The 13,794-nt window shown below is 44.5% G+C and overlaps 1 protein-coding gene across 1 annotated transcript in view; it reads right to left on the bottom strand.

Annotated features, from left to right (window-relative positions):
* Positions 1–13,794, bottom strand: part of LOC134532033 (interleukin-1 receptor accessory protein-like) — a 127,087-nt gene that overhangs the window by 33,152 nt on the left and 80,141 nt on the right. The window contains exon 2 of the mRNA XM_063368163.1: positions 1,250–1,431. Within this exon, the coding sequence (XP_063224233.1) occupies positions 1,250–1,431 (182 nt within the window). The remainder of the gene's footprint in view (positions 1–1,249; positions 1,432–13,794) is intronic.

Here is a 13,794-nt window from a genome sequence, read left to right as displayed (position 1 = left end):
GCGTGGTTGCTACAGGAGGCGACACTCACCAAGCACGGACAGACTGGCGGTGTGCAAGTGGGTGTGGTTGCTACAGGAGGCGACACTCACCAAGCACGGAAAGACTGACGGTGTGCACGTGGGTGTGGTTGCTACAGGAGGCGACACTCACCAAGCACGGACAGACTGATGGTGTGCACGTAGGTGTGGTTGCTACAGGAGGCGACACTCACCAAGCACGGACAGACTGACGGTGTGCACGTGGGTGTGGTTGCTACAGGAGGAGACACTCACCAAGCACGGACAGACTGACGGTGTGCACGTGGGTGTGGTTGCTACAGGAGGCGTCACTCACCAAGCACGGACAGACTGACGGTGTGCACGTGGGTGTGGTTGCTACAGGAGGAGACACTCACCAAGCACGGACAGACTGACGGTGTGCACGTGGGTGTGGTTGCTACAGGAGGAGACACTCACCAAGCACGGACAGACTGACGGTGTGCACGTGGGTGTGGTTGCTACAGGAGGCGACACTCACCAAGCACGGACAGACTGACGGTGTGCACGTGGGTGTGTTTGCTACAGGAGGCGACACTCACCAAGCACGGACAGACTGATTGTGTGCACGTAGGTGTGGTTGCTACAGGAGGCGACACTCACCAAGCACGGACAGACCAACGGTGTGCACGTGGGTGTGGTTGCTACAGGAGGCGACACTCACCAAGTACGGACAGACTGATGGTGTGCACGTATGTGCGGTTTCTACAGGAGGCGACACTCACCAAGCACGGACAGACTGATGGTGTGCACGTAGATGTGGTTGCTACAGGAGGCGACACTCACCAAGCACGGACAGACTGATGGTGTGCACGTGGGTGTGGTTGCTACAGAAGGCGACACTCACCAAGCACGGACAGACTGACGGTGTGCACGTGGGTGTGGTTGCTACAGGAGGCGACACTCACCAAGTACGGACAGACTGATGGTGTGCACGTATGTGCGGTTTCTACAGGAGGCGACACTCATCAAGCACGGACAAACTGATGGTGTGCACGTGGGTGTGGTTGCTACAGGAGGCGACACTCACCAAGCACGGACAGACTGATGGTGTGCACGTATGTGCGGTTTCTACAGGAGGCGACACTCACCAAGCACGGACAGACTGACGGTGTGCACGTGGGTGTGGTTGCTACAGGAGGCGTCACTCACCAAGCACGGACAGACTGACGGTGTGCACGTGGGTGTGGTTGCTACAGGAGGCGACACTCACCAAGCACGGACAGACTGATGGTGTGCACGTAGGAGTGCGTGTCGTTGCGGACGGCGCAGCTGTAGTTGCCGGCGTCGGCGTCGGACACGGACCGCGAGTAGATGGTCTGGTTGGCCGACTCCGGGTACAGGATGAAGCTGGACGAGCTGCCTGGCCACGGGTAGGGTCGTCCGTCCTTGGACCTGGCGGGGCACACAGTGACGTCACGTGACACAGCTCAGTAGCACAGTCGACACCCTCACACACGAGCAGATAATTATTGATTCATTATTGTTTAGTTCAAATAATTATAAACACATGTAAATAATCATCAATTATTTATTTAGTGAAAATTGAAGAATTTTTAGCAAGACATTTCACAAATTCTATTTATTTCAACTTGTTATAAATAATAATTTGTCTATGTATTTAACAATCAAACCATCCTTTTAAAATTAAAAAATTCTTTAAATATTATTTTAAAATATTTTTGGTTGATATTGCTGTTTCATTGATGGCTTAAAATAGTTTCTCAATTTTATTTATAATTTCCGGGACGCATACGATTACTGCGAGAAGAAAACTAAAGCCAGTCATTAGCGACGAATAAATACGCAAATAAAATAAATTTGAACATTTCCTCTCTTTTTTAATCGTGAATCCACCTTTGTAGCATGGAGGTAAAAGGTACAGGAGTTGGTGTGTACAATCTTTGCCATGCTAATACTTGAAGTCAAAATTAGAAAGTCCCCTCATCAACTGTCCTATAAGGAGAGGAAAACAATTTTTGGTTATAATGAAGTTTAACGCTGATGTCTTACAGGTGTGTTGCAATAGTCACTAAATGAAGCCATCTTTACGATTCTCCCTAACAAGATTCTGTTCAAGATACTAAACAAACTTACAGCATACTAGCTGAAGTACCCGGTGTTGCCCGGGTTACACACATCATTACATAAGGTACATCACTACCAAATTTCAAGTCTGTAGGACATAAACTCGAAAAACTGTAAATTTTGATTTTAAAGTCCCATTGATTGCACATTCTAGGTGCATCAAGGCTACTCATCAGCAAAACTGGGACGCCAATCTTCAGCTTCATTTTTGGGGAAGGTTCGTAACCTCTAGGCAAGACGTGACAGACGCACCTAACTATAGCGCGTTACAAATTCAAGACAACGCCGTCTATTGACGTAAGCGCCTTTAGTTCGCTAGCAGCCGCGAGCTTCACTAAGCGGATGGGTTTCGCCCAAAAGAAGGACAAGAATTTGCCAGACCTTACCATATGACCGTGTGGCGGACATAGAGAAATTATACAAACTCACTGTTTGTGTGTCCACAACCTAAATCTTATGTTTTTTTCTATTATAAAACTAAATTTACACCTTTTTTTCCCACTTCCCTTAGGAACCGTATTTCATGATTATACGTGGTATATGTCACTCTCCGGCCCATAAACTATCTACATGCAAAAAAAAAAATCATGCCGATCCGTTGCTCCGTTGCTGCGTGAAAGAAGGACAAACAGACAAAACACACTTTCGCATTTATAACATTAGTAAGGATTGGCCTTTATCCAGCTACGATTTGTTTTGCTAACCAGTTGCTAACCCAGTAGACTTCAACTTGAGAACAGCCACCATGGGCTAATACCTCCGTGTTTTTGGAGAGTACTGTTGGCAAGGTAGGTACCGAGCGGGCAAACAGCCGAAGAGGAGCAGAAAGCAGAATGCTGCAGGCGGTCCATTGTATGCAGATTCCCGGAAGCCAGAGAGTCATGCGCCAGAGAGAGAGAGAGAGAGAGAGAGAGAGAGAGAGACTGTGGGAGGAAGAAGGGGAAGGGGGAAACACGGTTGGCTGGCTGGAAACGTGGCCACGCCCCCCCCACGTGACCCCAGCCGCTTCAGCACGCAGCAATGCACCAGCGGGTTCAAGAAGGAGGAGGTAGGGGGAGAGAAGAAACATCCCTGGGCGACCTCCGAACCCAGCTGGTGAAAAACAAGCCATCACGATTCCATTCCGAGAAATAATTACGAAGAACAACGGCCCCCATCAATCCCGGACGCCAGTTCTTAACACTGAAAAATAACCAATCCAGCGATACAATGCCGCGCTACATTCGACTTCTCATCAAACATACTTCAGGGGTGTTAAAACTATGAAGTAACTTCAGCCGGTGAAAAAAGAGGGCTGAAATCAACTATTATTATACTACTTTGGTCACGCATAATGTTACAAGTAGGGACACCTGTATTTCGCGATTTCATTTCATGTCAAGGTATTTCACAAAACAATGTAGCTTTTTCTAAGAGTCATGGCAAATTGTGAGGGTGCAGCAGTACGGTGACCACATTCTCATTGGCCCCGTCAAGAGCGGGACGACACCTCTCACCGACCTCAGCCAATAACCACAGGAGAAAAGCTACAGTATTTTGTGAAATACCTTGACATGAAATGAATCGCGAAATACAGATGTCCCTACGTTACCAGATATTGACAACCTGATTACGTTGCTAGAACGTTGCGCAATTTTTTTTTTCATTATCGTGGCATACAGAGCTCTCCAATAACATTTAGCAAATAAACGATTGCAAACCTTGCGACCAAACATCGACTGCGAAAGAGCTATCGTGGTAAATTTGCAGTAGCAGCCCAGGAATGTTGATGATCACGAGAAAATTAAATATCTAACCGGCATGGTATGTCAAACCAAACGCAATGTCGATTTATTTTTATTTTTTTTTTCATTACATTTTTTTACCTACGAAAGTTTAATACGATACCTCGCTTGATTTGTTGTTCTGCCACAAACATTTTATAAATAGCCTTCTTCGAATTTTTCCATCTTTTTGTTATAATTTAATATTGAACTATTTAACTTAATTTTTGGCGCATTAACCATTTCTTCCAGACTTGCTATACCTTGTTCCAACCACATGGTTACAAACAGGCGCTAGTCTGTAAGTGCCGCGAGGAAATAACTTATTATTTCTCGCGAGCGACTACAACCATCGTGATAAAAAAATCCACACAATTTCACAGGTATTGACTTCAAGTAGCTAAAGCTAAGTCCTATGCCATGTCAAACTAGGGGGGAAAAAGTGCGTGCAAGTGTACAAAAAAGTGCAAGTGTACAAAAAAGTGCAAGTGTGCAAAAGTGTGCACATGCAAAAAAGTGTGCTAGTACGAAAAAGTGTGCAAAAGTTTCTGCTGCGCCGTCTCCTCTCCCTGACCCCGACCCCCCCCCCCCCCCACACACACACATTCTTAACTATTCCACTCCTATTCCGGTTCCCTCGTCACAAAACCTAACTATTCCCCTCCTCTCCCGGTTCCCATGTCACATACCTAACTATTCCTCATCCTCTCCCGGTTCCTTCGCAACATACATAACTATTCCCCATCCTCTCCTCTTACGGTTCTCTCGCCACATAACTAACTATTCCCTTCCTCTCACGGTTCCCTCTACCTTTGAATATATATACTGTATAGAAGTCGCCAGCCCAGGTTAAAATTTCTAATACGGTTTTGAGGTAGTTGGTTAATTCGCCACCGCAATCGCCACCATCTCTAGGGCATCGACTTGTGGTGGTCCCTAGCGGACAAGTGTCGAACTCTTCAAACACCCCTTCCCCCTCCCGTTGAACGACCTTGAGCTGTAGTGATTGATAGGTGGGGGGTGCGGGGAATGACAGCGGGTGACAGTGCTGCGCTCTAACGTGTAAATAACAACTAAGACGATACAGGGCGTTACGGCAGCGCACTGCAGCGGTGAAGTTCCCAAGCTGCTCATCATACGCTTCTGAAAAACGTAGAGTAAATCCTATCCACTCGCGACTTCTATACAGTATATATATTCAAAGCCTCTACACATACCTAGAAAATTCCCCTCGTGTGATCGGAATTTTCGTAACGCTCAAAAAATGATACCCCTTCAGTAAAGAAGTTTCACTTCAAATAAAAAGGAGCACAGAAGCTTTATTACAAGTATTATAAATTGCGAGACGGCGAGGCGTGGCGTGAGGCCAAACAGGAGCGTCTGGAAGCGCCTGGAAGCGTCAGGAAGCGTCAGGAAGCGTCAGGAAGCGTCAGGAAGCGTCAGGAAGCGTCAGGAAGCGTCTGGAAGCGTCAGGAGCGCCAGGAGCGTCTGGAAGCGTCTGGAAGCATCAGGAGCGCCTGGGAGCCGCCAGACGCGGGAGTAGCTCGGGGCCTCCCCTCCCCAATTCCCGTCGCGGGGCCGCGGTGTTTGTCCCGCGGACCGCGCCTCGAGCGGGCGGTGTTGTCCCGACATGTGTGATCTGCTCGTTACAACCGGCGCACGGAGGAGGGCGGTCCAGGGCAAACGGCTTCGGTCAACACGGCGGAGTTTGTCTCCGGTAAACACCTACCCCGTACCCCCCTCCCCGCTTCAAACCCTTCCTAAGAACAGAACAAACACCGTCCAACACGTGGATAACATTTATTTAAACTCCGTCAACACCGCTCGGACGCACCGTAATCAGAGTCGCCGGGGAGGATTTTTTTTTTTTTTGCGTTCTTTCGGTTTAATGTCCGCTGAAGATTAAAGAAGGCCTCCCCTTGTTCGGTCCAGCAGGACAACGGATTGCTTCAAGGCGTCCTGGAAACAACCGCCAACTGAATCTCCAAGTCTTTTTTATTTGTTTACGTTTGCCAAATATAAAAATCCTGAAATATTTTAATGGAAAAACAGTCAACATTAAGTTTTACGTTACTTTTTAAGACTGGCGCACGGCATTTTTGTCAGCGAGGCGGGATCATCTGTTCGACGCTCGCTGGTGCTTTGCGAAGCTGGGTTGGTGAAAGGTATGCAAGATCACACGACCAATCACAAGGCTGACTGGAAAGCGACGACACGCCACGTTGCTTAGCACTCGCGTTACGAAGGGGGGAAACCCTACCATAGAACTTTTATTTTTTAATTTCCAAATTACCCTCGACGACGTACACGCACATAGACCTACGCAAGTCATGCGCTAGAAATAAGTGCGACGAAGGACGCCTTGGAAAAAAAAATATAAAAAAATATAGTTACGTTCCTAATGAGTGGTGCTGGCGTAGATGAGACGGTGAAACGTGAAATTAACTGGAGAGGTTTTTTTTTTTTTTCCGTCCACGCGGTGTGTGAGATGTGAGGTGCTGCAAGGGGGAAAGGGGAATCGTCTGACAGGAACGGAAGATCATTTACAGGCAATTGGCGGCGGCGGGTCGGTCGCCGGGGACCCGCGAGTATAAACAGTGGTCATTACCTCGAGCGTGCTTGTCGCAGCCGGGCTCCCAGGCGCGGCCGCAGACATTCCACGCGGAGCCCGCGCCGGAAGCGACATAGAGGAGGGCTGTCACGGGTCGTTACCACAACGACAACGCAGAAATTCATAACGCCGAATGTCAAAATTGACAACAACGCCGACAACTAGAAAACTGCTGTGTACCACAACGCCGACATAACAACTGAATGAAATTGTTTGTGTTTCTTAAATGTACCTTAACGCCGAAATACCACAATCAAATCTAACCTTACCTAACCTAACCTAGCGTAATATAACCTAACCTAACTTAACCTAGCCTAACCTAACCTAGTCTAACCTAACCTAGTCTAACCTAACCTAATCTAACCTAACCTAGTCTAACCTAACCTAGTCTAACCTAACCTAGTCTAACCTAACCTAGTCTAACCTAACCTAGTCTAACCTAACCTAGTCTAACCTAACCTAACTTTTGTGGCAGTCCTGCAATGACATTTTTCGGCGTTAGTATATTTCGGTGTAGTGGTATTTCGGCGTTGTGGTACACAGCAGTTTTCTAGCTGTCGGCGGTGTGGTCAATTTGGCATTTCGGCGTTGTGGTATTTCGGCGTTGTGGTGCGTCCCCGGCTGTCACTAGACAGGGCACACTAGACACCCACAAGGGCCCGAGCCCAGCCTATTTTTTTTATTTTCCTGTAACTATCTTCATTTTTAACTCAGCGTGTGAAATAGATATCAAAACTCGCTGTGGTTATTTTAAAGTAAAATAATTTTATAAACAAAGCTTAGCTTCAACCTTCAACACAGTTATTCAATTTTTTTTTTAAAAAAAAAAAGTATATTTAATTGTTGTGTTATCTTTACTTTTGTACCCAATTCTTTGACCTCGTGTTACTATACTTCAACAAATTATGAATTTTACTGGTATTACCTCTTTCCCGAAATTTTAAAAGCGTATTTTATTGAATGTTGAGATGTAGCTTAAGTTTTTTTTTGTGAGATTTTTTTTTGGTCGGTACGGAAATTTTCATTTGGAACACGGAAATTTTACAGTTACTATTTGGCAGAACTGTAGCGCACTCGGGGCACACAATATTCGCTGAAGCCGAGTGAGTCAGACACTCGAATAATCAGCGTTGGACATTCTCGGGGAAAAAAAATAATTTTTATTAATTTTGGGTTTCCGTAGGATAGGATCGTAATGTAAGGTTCTAAGGTTAGAATCACCGACATTTAAAATAGGTACTCCAAAATCCTGAAAATGTTTTAAGATTCGCATAACCTTTTATTATTCCTAAAATAATCATGGTATCCAGTCTCCCTTAGTTATTTCCAAGGGCGTATCAAAAATGTAACTCACCCACCCCTCCTTTTTATTTAAAAAAAGTGGGGGGAAGGGAAAAGACACACAAAAAAAATCTGTGAGAGATCGTAAGAACTACAATATTAGGATTTCTCTTGAGATAAGCTTATGCAAATCGGAATTCACATAATTGAGCTCAAAAAAATTGTTTGATAAATTATATTTTTTCCTAATATTGTTTATTGTTTTTGGGGACTATGGACCCTCATTTACCATTTAAAGCTGAACGTGAACATACCCTTACGTGGCTTTCTCTGCACTGCATAACATTAGAACTTTTAAAAAAAAAAAAAAAAAAAAAAAAACATAGGTTCACCTGGACGTGTCCACCGTTCCACTTGTCATCTCCGCAGCCTGAGAATAAAAAAAAAAGCGGACGGAACACGGGACAAGGGGACAAGGGGAGGCCGGTCGCACGCTGTTTGCGCGGGGCAGAGCACACGGGCGGGTGTTTGAGAGTGCGGCCTGCCGCCAGGCCAGTTCGGGACTTGTGTGCGAGACCGCTCGCTTCAGGGGCCTCAAACATCCGCCCTTCGCCGCGGGACGTACAGGCTCCCTCGTCAGGTGTGTGTGCGTGTGTGTGTGTGTGTGTGTTGGTGAGTCTGGACGCTCGCTGGTGCTTCTAGCGCGGTGTCGCCTCTGGACTGGCGCGCAGTCTTCTCGTCGTGCATCGGGCAACTATGAATATTGAGCGGCGACCGTAACATTATATGGCCGAGAAATGAAGATAAAGGTGTAATAATGTAAGTCCAGTATGTGCTTTCAATAATCTGGACAGGTTGTTTTACGCCTAAAAATTAATTCGAAATCAGCGAACTCTTAAATGCTTATCGTAAGCAGACCCCACTCGGATATCTTAAGTGGTTTTGAAATAGCTTTTGCTTTTTGCCTGAAGTTCTGCGCCCTTAAAAACGATTGTCGGGATTATAAACTTGGATTGTGATGTAAGTATTAAATGGATATACACATCTGGCGTCTCAAAACGATCAGATACGCTTTTTTTTTTCCCTCCAGATTTAGCTGTGTGCACTTCGACATGGACGCAATGATGATCATTTCCAGTGATGTCTTGACGGTGTTCAGTCTCTGTCAAGACTTCTGAATAGTGTCCAAAATGCAGTCTCATTGGTTGCGATTTGTTACGTTTCCGTGCATTGTGGAAGCAGCAAGCGCGATGTTGAAATGTTCCGTTGTAGAACGGGCCTTAGGGCGGACTGCTTCGCCAGACGAGACTTGCGACCGTTCTCGCGCGAGAAACAAGACGAGCTTTACAAGAAACGCAATATTTGTTCGCGAAACGCGTCAAAGTTTCGCTCGCGTCGCAGGAAAGAAAAAAATATATATATATGTATATATCTTTGACGAGGAGTGACAAAAGGGGAGGTGGTGGGGGCGCGGGATATTGCTGTCATTACCTCGCCTCCGTCACACGGAGTTCCTGGAAATATTTCCGACAAAGAAAACAGGGAAGGAAAAAAAAAAAAAAGAGGAGCGAAAAGGAACGAAACGAAAACTCAAACGACGAATGGCCTCTCTCGCTTGCGGAGGACTTAACAACTGTCATTTCGTTCAACGAGACGTTTCTTACGGCTTTTCTCTTCCCAAAATCACCTCTCCTCCTCTCGCCCTTTCTCTCTCTCTCTCTCTCTCTCTCTCTCTCTTCCACCATCCAATTTCCGCGCTTATTGGCCCTATTTTTTTTTCTTCCCCCAACGGTTTCTTTTGCTATACTCCTCCCCCCCCCCCCTTCCCAATTCCCACCGTCCTGCTAGGCCCGTTGGTTTGGAAAACCGGTGCCATGTCTCACCCCTAGGAGAGGATTTCGAACGTAATAAACTATCCCCATGGCAACCCGCTGTTGATGAAAATCTGTTCCTCCCACTTTTTCTCGGAAAGAAAACAAACGTTGACTTATTTATAATCTCGAAATCAGCACTACTTCTACTTCAGTAAATGAGTGTGTACGGAATTCATCAGTGTGTGTCTATATATATATATATATGTGTGTGTGTGTGTGGGTGTGGGTGTGTGTGTCGGTCGAGTTATATATATATATATATATATATATATATATATATATATATATATATAATTCGACCGACAAACTTTGGCTGCTGGTTTATCACGACAAAATTAAGTTGGAAACGAAAAAACTTAATGGTCTAATGTGCTATTCAAGGCTGGTATACTATTTAAATTGGAAGTGAACAAAATTTTTCATTGTAAGTAACAGAGAAAGTATATTTCAAGACTGAACACTGAACGTCTGGTGATTATTTTCAATTGAATGAAGTTCTACAACCACCGCGAATTTTGCCGCTGCATCAAAATTATTTCATTCAAATAATTGGGTGTACACGTACCAAAAAGTATGTTAAAAATGAATGTGTAGCCTATACGAACACACATACATACTGTGTGCAGTGCAATAAAAAAAAAACAAAGCGATTTAAAAACTGCTCAATATTTAAGAATGGTGTGTGTTTACTGAAAAGCATTTACGAATTCGCTGACGGCGGATGACGAGACGAGTAGTTTATGTATTTCGTTTTTAAAACTAGGGAAAATTGCTAAAACACATGGCATGTTATCATAATAATTTTTTAAGGCATGATACACTCGGAAAAGATTCTTGGAAGCACTCAAGGAACTTGCGGAACATATTTTTCTCATTTTCCTCGTCATATAATTTTATGTTCACCGCTCCAATCTCATAGTTTTCCTGTGCACGACTACAGCCTTGCGCTTAGAGGCGATAGCGCGCTAGAAGCACCAGCGAGCGTCGCACTTATTATCCTGCCTCACTAACATGACGGGCACCTTAAACATGAAGTTTCAATGTCTTAGCTATGCGGAAAAAAAATTGGTTGTCTGTAAAGTATGTTTACGGACGATAGTTTAACGTGACAACGTCATAACAAAACATTGATGAATAAAATTGAATCATTTTCATTGAATTATCACTATTTTGTATGGATACAAAGAAGGAGTGAAATAAAATCTACAATTTAATTGATAAATTTACTTTCATTTGCACTCATTAATTCAAATATGTTTATTACTGTAACGAAGATATTATTTTAACTATAACTTTTATACATGTTTGCTTTTAACTTCTTCCAATCTGTGTTATTCTGTTAAGGATAGGACGATGATAGGAAAAGTAGGAAACGAATGGGAGTGTTTCAAGGATGATGTGACTGTAACATTAATAAAAATATAAAATTACGCACCAAATTGTCGTGATAAATACTCGGTATTATCTCGACAAAAGTATTTCATGTATGAAAAACTAAGTATGGCCATGTGTTGTACAAAGTTACGTCTTTCTTGTAGTATTTACAAACTAACTGGTTTCCAAAATTATCTTTTATAAAGAGTACAGTTTTTTTTTCTGTGTAGTATGAATGGTACCCATTTCCACAAATGTTACTTGCAAAGACACACGTGTCTGTTCCCAAGCACAGACAAGCAATGTTGACAGAACAACCGAGACAGGACACGTAAACGAGTGGTAGCCTACCAGCGGTCTGCGGGCCACATCAAGACGCAGCATCGTTTGACACGGCCCGCGTGAGTAATGTTTCAATAAAGAACTAGCCTTTAGTGTATTCTGTCATATATTAGCCATCTTTGCCTGCATGTACGTAGTGTTAAGTTGTCAGCTGATAGCGGTTAGAAGCCTCAGTATCATCACAGGGGAGTACTCGATAATATTATTTATTTTAATGAAATATATTGTTACGAACGCAGGCAGGACCGCGACACGCGCCAAGGTTCGGAGCTGGCTGGTGGCCCTGCACGGCCACTGACGTCATGCGCCGTGTCACGTGGCGTCCACTGACGTAAGACATACCACGCGCGCCTGGCCGGATTACAAGGGTCGTCGATACCCCCCCCCCCCCTATCCAGGCGTCGTCCTGTCTAGGCGCTTTTATCCATCGCTGAGCGGTCTTGAAAATTCCGCGGGCCACGGCGTGAGCAAGCGACGACGCTATTCTCGAACATTCGGGCGGCGGGTCGGCCCGGGATGACACGACTCGTCGTAGCTGCTCTCGTAGATTCGAGAAGGGCGCCACAGACTATATAAGCAGCGACGCCGGCCCCCCGCGACAGTTTTTTTTTTGGGGCGACGGTGAGTGCCGCGAGTGTCGCGGGTGCGGCGAGAGTTTTTGGCGAGGAGTCCGGCCCAGTGAGGAGTGCGGACTGTGGAACTTGACAGACACTGAGTGACTTGAGAATAAACATTTTTAAGTGCCAGTGATTTTTGTGATCGGACATTTTTTTAAGTCATATTATTTATAAGGGATGTAAATATTAGTGATCAATAAAACTGTAATATAACTTAATTGGGCTATATTTTTAAATACATATTTTCCGTTCCTTCATCACTCGTCACATATATTTTATTTTTCACGGTACAGAACATTTCATTATTAATTAACGTGTCTCTCGCCCTCGGATTATATGCAAAATATTACATCTGAACCAAAAAAAAACCGTTAAGTTGGCCATCACTGTCGTAGTCCACGGCACTACTTATGAAAACCATCAAATCTGACTCGAGTAATAGGACAGGGACTACACCTGTACAGTTCGGCAACTTCTATGACGGCAGCGGCGACTGCGTTTAGCGCTCCAAGTGCGAGAGCGCACAACTAATTAAACAAATGCATAACGAACTGAAGGTCGTGATTTCACTTGCGCGCAGAAAATAAAAACTCGTAAAACACTAAAAATAAATTACTGTTACAAACTAAAACAGTGCATAGACCAGGGAGTAAATAAACCATGGCTAATGGGTGAAGCTTTTTTTTTTAATTAGCTCGTGGTCTGCGCCTTGTTGGTGAAACGCCCATTAATTGGTGGATATTTACTAGCAATCAATCACCAAACGTGGTCAAGCACCATTTCCGCAATGATTTGGGCGTCACAATATGGCGATGGCGAGTTAAGGGAAAAAAAATAGCGACTTTCAAATCGCAGCATGCCGTCTCCTGACAATTCCTTAACTGCACGGAACAAAACAGCCACGAGACCACCGCTCGCAGCGCTCGCAGCGGGAGCGCGCCGCACCAGCCGAGCTTCCAAAGGTCTATTTAAAGATGGCGCCCCCCTGCGTGGGCGACCTCACGCACGGCGAAGCTGTAACGGAACAGTGTGTGGGGGACCACGAGTCCTCGTGCGTCGTGCAGCAGAATTTGGGAATGAACGAGGTGAGACAGGAACCGAAAGACGCCATACTGGTTTCAGCAAGTTTTGATGCCGTAACATTTTTTTTTAACGTTTAAGGCTCGGCCTCACACGTCATGTTGATTTTTCTCTTCTCATCTTAACTATTATTTTAAGGCTATTTCTGAAATTCTAACACGATACCCCCCTTTCATTTGCTGTTCTGTCACAAATATTTTCAACAGATATTTACTACGTACAATATAATGATCGAAAGAAGTCGCGCAAGAGATAATAATTGCGCGCTTTTTTTTTTGCAGTCATTATACCAAAAACAAGCTGTTGGAAATATTTATGACTGAACATTAATAAAATAGCCCTCGGATAACAGTAATGACGAGAAAATAATAAAAATAAAACATTAACATGCTGTGAGGGGACCCCCACCTTAATATTGAAATTTATCCTTCGTTAAGGCAGAGACCAAACATTAAAATACATATTCTTTGTCCGTAAAATAAAATCTCTTCAGACTATAAATTAGTTTAAAAATAATTTCCAAAAATTAATTCGACATTGAACAATGGATTTATAGGATTAGGCCTAACTTTTTTTAGCGGCTCGTCAGTTTTCCTTTCAGGCGTTCCGTAAAATTATTTACTGTGATTTAACGTTGCCAAATTACGTGTTGGGAGGGAGGGGGGAATAGAGAAATTGTAATGACCTAAAACTGTAGAAACCAAGATGGCGTCTTCCCTGCACGAGCG

Source organism: Bacillus rossius, chromosome 5 (genome assembly GCF_032445375.1).
Source record: "Bacillus rossius redtenbacheri isolate Brsri chromosome 5, Brsri_v3, whole genome shotgun sequence".
Taxonomy (NCBI): Eukaryota; Metazoa; Arthropoda; class Insecta; order Phasmatodea; family Bacillidae; genus Bacillus; species Bacillus rossius.
This window is presented reverse-complemented; position numbering and strand designations above follow the sequence as displayed.